The sequence below is a fragment of the Tachypleus tridentatus genome, chromosome 12 (genome assembly GCF_004210375.1).
Source record: "Tachypleus tridentatus isolate NWPU-2018 chromosome 12, ASM421037v1, whole genome shotgun sequence".
NCBI classification, from domain to species: domain Eukaryota; kingdom Metazoa; phylum Arthropoda; class Merostomata; order Xiphosura; family Limulidae; genus Tachypleus; species Tachypleus tridentatus.
Genome location: NC_134836.1, coordinates 114,782,627 through 114,797,147, shown reverse-complemented (window position 1 = coordinate 114,797,147; position 14,521 = coordinate 114,782,627). Strand labels below are relative to the sequence as shown.

Below are 14,521 nucleotides of genomic sequence, written 5' to 3'. Positions count from 1 at the left end.
ACAAAAAAGTACCATAAAAGTAATAACAGTATCAAAAACGTAAACATACGGCTAGCGAAGATAGCCCTAGTGTAGCTTTCACCGAAATTCAAATCAAACAAACCTTCCACCTCCAGTGGTTATTCTCACAGTCTTTGTCCACTTTTAAACACTGTTATCCTACTTTGAAATAATCAATCTGTCTTTAATGTCTTTACTTTGGGTTATATATCGACTTTCATATATCATCAACCCTTTCATGTGTTATTTCATAGTCTCTGACATCTATAAATGCACTTGTCACAGCAATACTTGCCTCTTTCAAAAGCCGTAGTCACAATTTCAGATTACCTCAACTCACTTATCACAGAAGTTATAAATACCTTAGAACATTATTATCATAGTTCCAGCATCTCAACGATATAGACTGTACACATTTGAAGTGCAAGCTGCTTATCTCCATTTTGTCATATATATACATATACATGCTGGTATGTCCTTCAACAAATTCTCGCCAGGAAATACGATAAATATAAATTATAACTAAGGACACTGCTTATTTTCTAATATATTTGTAATGATAAGTTATTTTTTAACCTTGGATTTCCTACGCTGATTCCTAATCTATCTACATTAATAAAACCTAATCCCATCTGTTCGTCAGTGTACAGGTACCGTGTGGGATGAATGTAAACTGAGAACGTAGCGAGATACTTTAACAACCTAAACATTTCTGCTCGTGACTTTAATCGTCAGATGTATCCGACCTTTTCTCGAGAGTGAACACTAAATGTCGCCCATGAAAGAATTAACCATGATTTTAGGCAGCGTTCCTAGATACTTCAATGACTGGTACGTCACCATATTTTTACTTTGTCTATCTTTTGTTCTTACGTTCATACCATCTTGGATAAGATGGTATAAGGTGAGAAACACAATCAATAAACTCCCAGGAATTGACTTCCGAAACCCGTTCATTGGTAACGCGTCATTGGTCATGCGACATAAGGATGCCAGAACGATAGATAACATCAACTTGAGTAAGTAGACTTAGAGCTCTAAGGCATTAATAACGTATTATTTTAGTGTGTTTTCTGTTTAGAACATTAACTAAGTAATCCTTAAGAGACTTATTAGTGTAATTGAATTGACGTTCCCCTCATGTTGCGAACATGCGCCACGACGCAGTGGTCTGGCAGATATTGCGTATCGAAAACATTACTAAACATTATGACTTTCTGATCTGTAAAACATGACTATTATAATATTTTATAAGCACTGCTTACGTGATAAAATATAAATTGTTAAACTTAAGTTGATACAACTGTGACATGAAACAACAATTGCTATTATATTTATAAAGCTTATACAGTTTTGCTTTCTTTGATTAAAAAAAACACTTAAAAATCTAGACTTAGATAAGGAAAGTGTTCAACATTTATACCCAAAGAGAAGCTTTTAATCTACAAATATCACACGTGCATGTTGAAAATAAAATTGATTTACAGTTTATGATTTTGTCTCAGCCGTCCGTTAGTACAGCGGTAAGTCGAAGGACTTACAACGCTAAAATCAGGGTTTGATTCCCCTCGGTGGATTCAGCTTTGCTATAAGAAAACGCATGATTTTGCCTCATGATGCCATGTTGAAATATATAAAGTTTGAAACACCTGCTTATGAGGTAGTATCTTTATTTATCTAAAGTGTTCGTCTGTGACAGTGAGACATGATCACGTACAACATTTATTCATAAATACTGCTCTTTAATTACGTGGGAACGTCTTTAAAAGGAACCATGTTGAAATGTGTTACATGTTTTAATCCTGTTATATTCGAAATTAAAATATTTTATTTTACCGTCCATATTTTGTTTTTAGAAGAAGTTACCCCGCATGTCGTTTGAACCTGAGCCCCGCATATCTTTAAGACTTAAAATCTCAGAAGGTAAATGTAATCGAGCTTTCCAACTGAGTTCGTATTGAGATATAATGCATGTCTTGCTGTCTAAGTACCTTTATAAATAAGGTCAATCCCACTATTTGTTGGTATAAAGTAACGGTCAAGCCCAAGAGTTAGCGATGGGTGATAATGACTAGCTGACTTCCCACTTGTCTCACACTGTTAAGTGAAGGACGGCTAGCTCGTGTAGCTTTGCGCGAAATTTAGAAACAAAGAAACAATAATTGTAACTTAATGTGCCGCCGGTTTTTAGCAAAATATTGAAAAACTAACAATAACAAATAAATTGTTACATCACACACCTGAAAGGTCTCTGTGTTACTAAAAGAAATATGAAGGTTTCCAAATTTCATTTCATACGGAACCAATTTTTGAGGAAGTTTCTATATTAAATAAGGGTGCATGAAAAACGTTGAGAAACAATTCCGTAAACAGCCCGTGCTGACGATTCATATTTACTTTATTTAGTATTGTTCCAAGTCACTTGTGGGTTCGCTCAATTGTTTCACAAGGAAAGGATATATCGTTTCTGGAATGGAATTCGACCTTCTGTAGCGTTTTTTAAACCAGAAACTATAGAGGTAAGTAAACAAACATCGCATTCATTCCAACATTACCTTACACATATAAGGTTTAAGCAAAATATTAATATTAAGGAACTAAAAACTGTTGTTACAAAATAAGACATTATGATCAGTGCGTGGAACTGATGTAATATATGATGGATTTTTTTTTATTTCAGGTGATTCTCAGAAGTTCCACAATATTAGAAAAATCAACTGAATATTCTTTTTTGCATCCATGGCTGGGATCAGGATTGTTGACAAGGTAATTAATAAAATCACGACCTTAAAACTACTATTCGTAGCGGGGCCACCAAACATTCCCATTTCATAACGTTTTTCAGTTATATTGTCAATGTATTTACACCAGATTTATATAGACCCAAGAAGATAATACATACACGAGTTATACTTTAAAGACAGACAGAAACAGTACATGTAAGCGATTATTAAGATATAAATAAGTTTAATTGTTTAGGATAAATATACGCACACACATAGACATATGTAATTATTTAAAAAAAATACCATTGTGTAAATGTGGTAAAAATAACTTTATAATACATTTCACAGATAACCACTAAATAGTTTTTTAGTGTTTTTTTTCTAACATTCAAAAGACATTTCTTGCAAAAATACATTAATTATGAGAAATAACAAAGCCAACAATATCTAGGTTTTTATAAATTAACATACATTATTAATATTTTGTTTTAGTAGAATGAGATTCAATGCCTATTATTATTTGTGTTTAGACCAGCCAAATACAATGCTACCATTCATAATATTTCTTTGGTTTTAAAATACAAACACAGTTATAACAAATGTTTAATTATGTGTTTTATACAGCGTGTTATTCAGCTGACTCAAAGTTTCTACGTCTGTGGACGTTCTATGTTTTGTTTTATAGGAGGATTTCAACACATTTTGGGGAATTTAAAGATGATTTTAAAAATTAGAAATAATTAAACCTACATGATAAATTTCAAATAAAAAATACATACTATGAAAACTAATTTGGATAAAAACTCTGATGTCAAATACAAAAAAGGGTTACTTTCTATCACGTAAATTGTACTTTTGATTTTTTACTGTACAAACGACTTGTATTGTTGACTGAAAACTTCTTTCGTGAAGAAACACTGATCTTATTGGACGTTGAATCGATATTGTCGTATCACGGCTTCACGATTGAATAGTCGTATCATATCGCCATACTTTTAATATATATATATATTAAAATGTTTATCGTATTTGTTACATAGTTTCGGGAGTAAATGGAGAAGAAGACGAAAGTTGGTAACTCCTGCATTTCACTTCCGAATTCTTGAAGACTTCATTCCAATGTTCAACGAACAGAGCCAAATCTTAATGGAAAAGTTGAGACAAGCGCAGAGCGAGAAATGGGTGGACATAGCTAAATATGTTACTCTTTGTACGTTGGACATAATTTGCGGTGAGCTTTCATTTTCCCACTTCGGATTTGGTTTATTTTTAATTTCGCACCAAGCTACACGAGTACTTTGCGGGAAAGTAAGAAAAACCCAAACCATTTATATCTGAAAAACCTGTTACGCATTTTAGAAGAGAATAAACCTATAAACTGATTTTAACTGTGACATTCTTGTAAATTTGAAAGTTTATTCTACCGGTAAAATCAATGTTAACAAAAAATAAAAATTTCGTCACAAATGTCTTTTGAAAAAAAAAAAAAGTCGTCGGACAGTCTTTGATACAAATTACTCTAGACATTATAAAACAATTGATGATAATTATTCTTCTATAAAAAATTCAACTATATTTCAGAAAGTGCAATGGGGATAAAGATTTGTACCCAAGAAAATACAGACTCGTCCTATTTGAAATCTTTGTACGAGTAAGCATATATTTCATTTTTCTATAGTTTTGTTGGATTCAAAGGAAATGGTACAATAAAAATAAACTGTCAAGTAAAAATCAAGTAAACTTTAGTAAATATAAGTAAAACGTAATAATACAAAACAGAAATTTACTAGAGATCGAAAAGTAAGTCACTTTTTGGGATATATTACACTCCCAGCTATTGTAATTTAGGAACAATAAAAACCATTTAAGTGTAAAAAGATACATGTTGATTTCGTATGTAGATTTTTAAAATATTATGACATCCAACCCTGCCCCCCGCTAATACAGCGGTAAGTCTACTAATTTACAATGATAAAATCAGGGGTTCGATTCCTCTCGGTGGACTCAGCAGATAGTTCGATGTGACTTTGCCGTAAGAAAAACACACCTATCCAATATATTGTCCTTTACTCGTTTGTTTAATGTACGTGTTGATATTACTAAAAATACCAAAGAACTGTGGAAAAATACAGCATTACTAAAATAATTTTTATCGTGTTTTCCTTACGTTTCTGTTCCTTACTTAGACTATTCAGAAACGGACTAGTAGTTGGATGCAGGGTCAGGAGTCCCCAGTTTCTGATACAGAAATAAAACATAAATGGAAAAGAAAAGATACAAGTAGTGGAAACATTGTTTATTAGTTTTGTGGGATATTTCATGCTCATATTTCTCTGTGTAAGAGGTTTTTGTGCAGTTTGCAATATGCAAGATGTTTAAAGATACCGTAAACAAACTTTTTTTCCAAATTACTATGATAAAGTTAAAGCTTATCGAAGACCTTTGAAGGAATCTCTTCATCGGTATCGACGGTGTGATTACTAAACTTCCCAGCCCAATCAGTGGACATCGGTTGACATAACTTGAAGGAAAGAAATATAATAAATTCCCGGTTATTGGCAATGGCTTCAACCTTTATTTTTACAACGCCAGAGTTTTAACATGAAAGGGTTTATTGACGAGAAAAATAAGACGAATTACGAAACTACTGAGGTTTATATATACGTTTGACGAATATTAGTTTAAGCAGATGTTGTAGACATATTGTTATATTTATATTATAGAAAAATAAACAAGTTAAACTTGGGTAGGTACAGTTTTTGTTTTATTTTTTACGAGAACAACGAACGATTTATGCTTAACTCGACGCACCTTCTTTAAGGTTTTAGGCTTAGCACAGTAACTTCAATAATAGAACCCCGTGATAATATTTTCTATTCAGTAAATAGTGCATAGTATGATAATAATTTCTTTTTTCTTTACAAAGGGTTGGTGAAACGTTCGCGTGTCGTATGATACGACCGTGGCTTTGGCCTATGGTATTATTTTCACTATCTTCTTATGGGCGTCGTTTCAAAAAAGGTTTAACAGAACTACACAACTTTACCAGAACGGTAGGTAATTACGTGAAGTTACACAAATAGCCCAAGAGACTTAATGGTACAAATAATAAATGATAAGTAAGTACTCTAGCCTTCATATTAATTTCTTTCTTCATTAACTATGAGTTTGAGTTTTGTTAAAATTGTGGAAGAACAACAGATTACTGAAAAAAAAACGTGAAAAAAAGAAAGTGAAATGAAAATGTTATGTTTCACAACTCAGACTTTACCTTTATGTTTTTTATTATTCATTATGATAAACGATTGACAACGTTTTCTATAGTTTCAGACTTTTATAAGGAATAGTTAGGACTTAATGGTACGAAACTCTATTAAAATCCTTCATTTATTTATTATTATTTTTGTGCTTTATGTATATGTATATTACTTATGCACTTAAATCAGCATAAACCTACTTATTATGTTAAATTAAAAGTACATTTTGGGTGAGCCCAGGATCCATTAAACGGTCAGAAGGTGTACGCCGTAGACAAGTTCCAGGGTGCTAATTAAAGGTGATACGTTTGATGTATCCACATACAGAAACCATCGTGCAGACTAATTGGGTAAGACAAAGTTGTGAAAAACAACAACAACACGATATCTAATTCCGTTAGTCTAAACTTTAAAACAAATTAAACATACGATCCTGACTTTTAAACATAGTTATTTAACATACTCATGTGAGTATATTGCAGGTTTGAAGCAGCGTCTATAGAATAAAGATATTATGGTTAATAGGAGATTTCTGGTCTAATGTTTTAATTAATAAATTTGATGACACTTTTTTCTAGATAATTCGTAATCGTAAAGCCCAGATACTGGTGATCCGAGCTTCTGGTAATGAACAGGATGATAGTAACGATAATAAATTGAAGACGAGGCAACCTTTGCTAGACCTGATGATTAACCATCATTTGAATGATCCCAGCTTAACCCTGGAAGACATTCGTGAAGAAGTGGACACTTTCATGTTTGAGGTAAAAACGTTGGAATTTATATTCACTTTGTCCATTCCAACCTTGATCCTTTCTCTATTCATCCACCCACTACTGCCTACTTACATTTTTAATTACTCTCCAGATTTACTTTCAGTCGTCTTACCTTTCTGTTTGAAAGTGTTATTTGATTCGATAACACATTTATCCACGTGTTTATTCAATGATGTAAACTTATCCAGCGTTTATTCGATAACACAGGTTTATCCACGTGTTAATTCAGTAGCATGTATGTATTTACATATATATTCAAAACTGTTCACTTAGTCGTTTTGTTTCTGTAACCTACTTTCCCATGTTTATACCTAATTCACAATTTTACCAGCCTGACTTACCATTCATATAAAACCGCATGAGAATATAGTCCAGAAATCTACTATTCTTCGAAGATCATCAACCAATTCAGTGCCATAAGTTTACCTTACAAGGTGTTTAAAACACTCGCTCAACAAGTGATACAACCAAACAATTTGGTACTATAAGTTTACCTTACTAATTGTTTAAAACACTCGCTCAACAATTGATACAACCAAACAACTTGGTACCATAAGTTTACTTTACTAGGTATTTAAAACACTCGCTCAACAATTGATACAACCAAACAATTTGATACTATAAGTTTACCTTACTAGGTGTTTAAAACACTCGCTCAACAATTGATACAACCAAACAATTTGGTACTATAAGTTTACCTTACTAGGTGTTTAAAATACTCATTCAACAATTGGTACAACTAAACAATTCGGTACTATAAGTTTATCTTACTATATGTTTAAAGCACACAGTCAACCAAATAATATATGTGTATAGATATATAGAAATATATATATATGTGTGTAGATATATAGCTATACATCTATTTAAACAGGGACATGACACGACTGCTATGGGAATTAGCTGGACACTTTATCTCATTGGTTTGGATTCGTTTGTTCAGAAAAAAATACAAGACGAACTGGACTCAGTATTTGGAAATGATACCGAAAGGTCCATTACAATAGAAGACATTAAACAACTGAAATACATGGATTGTGCTTTGAAAGTACGTAGATTAATCCCTTGTTTTATTATTATTATTAATTATTCGTGTTAACAGTAGTAATAGCTTTAAATACTTTGTTTCTCTGTGTAAAATACATCTTATTATTACAGAAGTCACTTTTCTTGTTTCTTCATATCCATTAAATTTTCAACTTGAAAAGAGATTTTAAAATATTTCCCGGTAGCATAAAATTATTATTTTACCCAGTTGTCAATAATGTGCTCAAATATATAATATTATTAATTATAATTCATTGTTGTTCAGCAGAAATTAAAACTTAATTTATTTTGTTATCTTTTAAATCTGCACACAAACTTCGACCTTCTCTCCGATTTAGGAGGGTCTACGAATTTTCCCCCCAGTTCCTTTCATCGGAAGAACATTACGAGAGGATGTTGTAGTCAGTAAGTCCAAAGTTTCATTCATCTTAATAAGTTATCACGGTTACATTCATGTTAATGGTTTCAAGCTCTCTTTTGTTTTAACAAAAACCTAACAGTGACTTTGGATTAATAGTTACATACTGCGAGGTATGGCCAATCATAGTGAGGTTTTACCTGGTGTACAGTAATTGGATATTGGTTGGCAAATCGCAGTGAGGTTTCTACTTGATTTATAGTAATGAGGTGTTGGTTAATTAACAACAATTAAGAGTCTATTTTTTAACAATAATGAAACGTGAACTAAATGTTGCTTAATTATGAACAGATGATAAAGATTTCTTTTCAGTGACGAGAAAACCCTCTTGTAGAGAAAAATATATATAGAAATGGCTGGTTTGGATTGAGAAAATTTTTTAAGTAGAGGAGCGAACAACGTTTCGACCTTTTTCGGTCATCGTCATGTTCACAAAGAAAGAAAGAGGTAACTGACCGATAGCTGACCACATGTTTGAAAGGGGTTGTGTTACTGAGTGTAGAAATGTATAGGGCGTGCTTGGATGTTTGATTATATTTATTAATATTGGTATAATGGTGTTCCTTTGTATTGGGCTTGAGTTGTTGTATAAGTAAGGCTTCTTTGATTTTGCGTTTGTTTATATTTGTTTCTTTATTTAGTATTTGGGTGTTTTCTACGATTATGTCGTGTTCATTTGATTTGAAGTGTTGAAAACGTGTGAAGGTGACTTTATGTGTTCTTTGAATCTGGTTTCCATTCTTCTACTTGTTTCTCCAATATAGAAGTCGTGTCAGTTATCACGTTGTATTTTATAAATAATGTTGGTGTGGTGTTTGTCAGTGTAGTTTTTACACAGTATAGACCTTAGTTTTGTGCCTGGTTTTTGAATAACTTTGGTATTAACCGGAAAGTCATATTTTGTTATTAGTTTTTGACAAATATTGGTTATTTTTCTGTTGATGTCGGGAATTGGTAAGATGTGGTTTATACTGTAACTGGTAGAATTTATATCGATTCTCTGATGCAAATCGCGTGAATCAAAAGCTGTTGGTTATAAAGTAGCTTGCAATAAAAATTGTCTCACGAGCGAGATAAGGAAAATGAAATTTAATCCTTAGAACACGTGCAAAATATTTACTTCATTACTACACTGAAAGTATGGATTAATGTGGCGCCATCTTTTGTAAGAGGCTGTATACGATATGAGATCAAAGAATTTACTGACAGAAGTCCTCCGATTGGCAGGCCTGAAGCTTAAAATGCTGAAATTCGCAGTTCGGTTCTCGTAGTGAAAACAAAAGCTAGCTCAATGTGGCTTCGCTCTAAAAACTATCAAGTAACCGCTTACAGAAAGTGTGTATAGAATAACTTAAGATATACACGTACAGTTAATATCTTAGCATGCAATTAAACAGTAGTTGACCTATCGAGGTTTATCCTTTCTTTTTTATGTGTTTAAATTTCTTCATCATACCTAGAAAAATAAGAAAAGTAATATGTCGAAGTTTGGTACATCAAAATTTATTTCAACGAACTCAAGACCCATTGTTTGTACAACAATAAACTTTGAAATTTCATCAACACGTAACGCACGAGAATACATTCAGTTGAATATAATATTGTAATCTGTCAAACGTATGTGGCATTATGATAATATCGAAAATAAATACTTGTATGTTTTTATACTTTCAGAAAGCAAACACCATTACAACTAGCACATGAAAAAAAAAGTCTGTGTAGGTAGGCCTAACCTGATATTTTTGAAGTAATTGCAGTTATATTTCGATACATTTACATTTTGTTAACTAGTTTATGATTATTTTAGAACCATAACGAAAATATAAACTACAAAGAAAATCACGACAGTTTACGATTTCGTCACATTTTGCAACGGAAATAAAACAAAATCCGTTCTCCATGAAAATAATTATCTTGTTGCGATAGCTATATCAGATACTAATCCAGTTCTTTATTTACATGTAGTTTAGGATACAACGACTGTGTGAAAACGATAGTCTAAGATAACAACAGAGTTTTCCTGTACAGAGGAAACAACTAAATAATAATTCATTACATAAATTTTGTCATTCGTTGCATCTTCAGGGGAGGTCGACGATCTCTCGGACGTGAAAATGACTGTAACAGTTTCATACCTGAGGCTTAGGATTGAATATATGTTTTTTTGGTTGATGGCGTTTTGCTGATGGTCATGATATATTCATTATTTTAAGCTGTAGGTGAGGCAGTTTATTGAAAAACATTTCATAAAAACGCTGAAACTGGGACTTCATGTTGCATGTGTCACCTTCCTACCTACGCAAGACCAACTCACGCACAACACAATTTTAAAGAGAAATATATGTAAAAACGTTACAAGCTCAGAGTATGTGATATTACACGTGTTAAGGCACTGATTGTCAGACCAAAATGACAATAAAAGTTGTGCACCTTGAAAACGGAGGAAAACATCGGATTTTTCGCCAAAACTCATTCGTGTCCAATAAATTTGTTTGAGAGATCTGCATGTTCTGCAAGTGCAACATGTGCAAAACCCCAATAAAAGTGACGAGTTCTCGGTTTCTTTAGCTCAGTGTTAAGCCACCGACCCGCAATACAGTTACGCCAAGACTGACTGAAGCACAACGCAACAACGCCATTGGTCGATTGGAGGCAGGCAAATTTCGATCAGATGTTCCCAGAACTATGAATGTCCACCCAAGCACCATCACAAGGCTATGGAATCGTCACCAACAACATGGATCAACTCGTGACCGTCCACGATCTGGCAGACCTTATGTGATCACGCCAGCACAAGATTGCTACATCCGGTTACCTCACCTTCGGAATAGGACCACCACTGCGACGTCTACTGCCTCAACCATACCAGGGCTGCGTAGGATTTCCGATCAGACCGTACGCAACCGTCTACGAGATACAGGAATCCGACCTCGACTTCCAGTCAGAGGCGTCATCTTCACCCAGCAACATCGTCAAGCACGGCTGCAGTGGACTCGGGCACATCGGGTATGGCCTCATCGACGATGGAGGCATGTTTTATGCTTCGTAGGCAGGATGGAAGGACCAGTGTTTACCGTCACCGAGGTGAACATTTTGCAGCAAACTGTGTGGGGGAAGTTGACAGATTTGATGGTGGCAGCGTCATGATGTGGGCTGCCATCGCCTACATTGCCAGAACAGACCTTTTGCACATTCGAGGGAATCTTACGGCTCAACGATACGTCGACGAGATTCTTAGGCCCCATGTGCAACCCATCACGGTGAACGTCAATGACGTTTTTCAACATGGCAACGCCCGTTCTCACTCAGCCCGATTCACCACTGTCTTCTTGAGACACCACAACATCAATGTTCTTCCCTGGCCCTCCAGATCACCAGATTTAAACCCCATCGAACATCTTTGGGACGAGTTGGACCGACGTCTGCGACGGCGACAACTTCGACCGCAGACTCTACCTCAGCTTGCAGCAGCATTGCAGGCTGAGTGAACAGCCATTTCACAAGATGTGATTCGTCATCTCATCGCTTCCATGGGCAGGAAATCCCAAGCAGTTATTGATGCACACGGGGGGCATACTCGTTATTGACGTTGAGTGACGTTAAACTTCAACTAGTGAGCGTGGACTTCGCCTTTGCCGACTTTGGATGTTCAGCAGTGAATGTGCAAAGTTTGACACATGTCTTTGATAACTGCCCGGAATAAACTTGTTAACAATTTGTCTCAAATTTTGCCTTTTGCGTTTCTTTTTTTGAAGAGTATATATTATACGGCATCCCCAAACCTCATAAACCAGATTGCCCATTACGACCAATAATGTCTACATATGAATCGTTTAATTACAATCTTGGTAAATACACAACATAGGCATTCTCCAAATATGTAACATCAGCCGGCTCATTCATCAAAGACTCTTTCAATTTCAAGTCTAATCTGAAGCCTGCAAGATAGTCTTGTAACTCTATATCCGAGATCCTAACCCATCAATAGACATTACCAGCAACCAATTAGCAACCCTCATAGATCAAGTCAAACTTCATCTTCAACAACCACAACTATATACAAACAAATGGCCCAAGGATGGGTAACCCAGTATCACCAATTCCAACCAATATTTTTATGTTCGCTCCTTTATATAAAAAAATTTCTGAACCCAAATCAGCCGTTTTTACATATATGAAGACACTAAAATGACATCACATAAGGGACGCTTAACGCTGTACAGTGGAGCGCCATTAAACTGACATCAGATTCCGTAGCGGTGACGTACAGTAGAATATGTAAATTTATGATCACATGAGGATGTACTCTCGTGATCTACTCTGTGAATATATACCCTGCCAGAAGCTTCATCGAGAGAGTGTCCCAAGATAGTTATTATGAGATGTAACTTTGCTGTTTGTCACTCGACGTCACTGTAATATTGAATTTCCGCATTTTTTGTGGGGGGATTAGTTGTTGTTTTTTCTACTTATTTTTCCCGGTTCCATTATTATTGCTCCCCAGTGGCATGTCTGCGGACGCACACCGCTAGAGACAGGGTTTCGATACTTGTGGTGGGCAGAGCACAGACAGCCCGCTGTGTAACGTTGTGCTTAATTCCAAACAAACAAGTGTAAACGAGTATTTTGCCCCCAAGTGGCACAGTCGAATGTCTATGGATTTACACACTAAAAATAGGGTTTCGATATCCGTAGCGGGTAGAGCACAGATAGCCCATTGTGTAGCTTTGTGCTTAATTCTAAACAAACAACCAAAACCATTAATATTGATTTATTTATGGTAATTGTTCATGTAGGTATGAAAAGTCCTGGTTTGGCATTTGTTTATTGTCATTGTTCTGGTAAGTATTGGATATATTTTTAACAACTTCCAAATTTAAGAACGAATAATATAGGTCGGTTTAATTATCATATTTAATCATGTAGACAGGTAAGTGTAGGTTTTCACTACTTCATAGGGTCTGGCATATCCTTGTAGTTAGAAGCGGTAAACTCGTATCATGAAAGTTCCAAATTCGAATCTCCGTCGCCGAACATGCTTGTTCTATGTAGTTGATAATTGGGCTACCACACATGTGTGAAACTTCTTGACTTATAAAACATCGGCCTCCACCAAAGTAGTTTAGATTAATGCTATAATGAGTAAATATATCATAATTGAAAGTGGAATGACAATTAATGAAATTAAAACCCATTTGTTTTTATTATGTACTTCCAGCAGAGGCCCGCAAAATGTTTACGGTAAAAGCAGTATCTTATTACAATAATATTACTTTAAATACAAAATTCCTAAAATAATACAAAATAATTTTGATCGCAAACACCAAAATCATCGAATCCACTCGTTCTTGTTGAAGGTACGACCCGTGTTTGATAAATAGATAAACTACGACTATAATTTGTGTCTATGTTTTGCTTTACTTAGGACTAAACTTTACCCAACGTAAGTACTATCAGTCAATAAATGTATAATGTACGATCTGACGTTAGACATTAAAAAAAAAGTTGTAGGTTTTTAATATGTGATTGTACAAAATGTATACTGAATAATGTTTATATTTATCCGTTATTTATATACGTTCAAAATCAAGTGCGCACGCATAGGTGTCTATTATAGATAGCAAATTACGAGCGCATTCTATTATTGTTGTAGATTAGCGAGGAAAACTCTGAACATGAATGAGGATATGACCATATTTATTTATTTGGCTACATTTACTAGAGTAATTCATTACCCTACGACTACGCCAACCCTTTAGGTTTTATATACTGATATAAAATATTTTAGACACAAATATTTGAAATATTTTTTATTAATTATGGATTTTAAATACTTACAGGACAAAAGTTTGAAATCTTGAAACAGAAAGTTGTAATAGCAAATATTCTTCGCAACTTCAACGTGACTTCCTTGGACCCAAGAGACAAGATAAAATCGACGCAGAATTAGTGCTTCGGCCTAAACAAGGATTACGGATGAGAATAGAACCTCGGGTACGAGAGTAAACCAAAACCAAATTAAACAAAGAAATCGGTATCACTACTCTCTGTATAAGAAGAAATTTTACTAAGTTCATTCTGAATTTTTGTGTGTGTGATGGGTTGTTTGCCTTTTTCTTTTTGTTGTTTCAGATAGTTTACAATAAAAGCAATGTCTATCTACCAAAAGTAGGGTTAGCTTACCTTCTACAAGTAAACGGAACTTAGATATTGTGTTGAATTTATTGTATAAACTCTATTTAATGAGATATTCTAGATAGTGCTAAAAATTCAAAATATAATATAATATGGATTTAT

At 34.3% G+C, this 14,521-nt stretch overlaps 1 protein-coding gene across 2 annotated transcripts; it reads left to right on the top strand.

The window, feature by feature from the left end:
- Nucleotides 1-706: 706 nt before the first annotated feature.
- On the top strand, nt 707-14,199 carry LOC143234408 (cytochrome P450 4C1-like). Of its 2 annotated transcripts, XM_076471774.1 has the most exons (10): nt 707-1,019; nt 2,407-2,519; nt 2,681-2,766; nt 3,767-3,957; nt 4,308-4,377; nt 5,653-5,779; nt 6,562-6,747; nt 7,634-7,807; nt 8,145-8,211; nt 14,065-14,199. In XM_076471774.1, the coding sequence occupies exons 1-10, from the start codon at nt 770-772 to the stop codon at nt 14,172-14,174; spliced, it is 1,374 nt and encodes a 457-aa protein (XP_076327889.1). In that variant the 5' UTR covers nt 707-769; the 3' UTR covers nt 14,175-14,199. The 2 variants fall into 2 exon arrangements, with proteins under 2 accessions (XP_076327889.1, XP_076327890.1); XM_076471775.1 differs by lacking the exons at nt 3,767-3,957; nt 4,308-4,377 and having other exon boundaries at nt 709-1,019; nt 14,065-14,198.
- Nucleotides 14,200-14,521: the final 322 nt, after the last annotated feature.

What these genes read in the sequence shown, in the direction of transcription:
- LOC143234408 (XM_076471774.1), top strand. Translation starts at nt 770, where the DNA reads ATGTCGCCCATGAAAGAATTAACCATGATTTTAGGCAGCGTTCCTAGA. An exon ending in TACGTTGGACATAATTTGCG is followed by an intron (nt 3,958 to 4,307) that starts GTGAGCTTTCAT and finishes ACTATATTTCAG; the next exon opens with AAAGTGCAATGGGGATAAAG. An exon ending in TGGACACTTTCATGTTTGAG is followed by an intron (nt 6,748 to 7,633) that starts GTAAAAACGTTG and finishes CTATTTAAACAG; the next exon opens with GGACATGACACGACTGCTAT.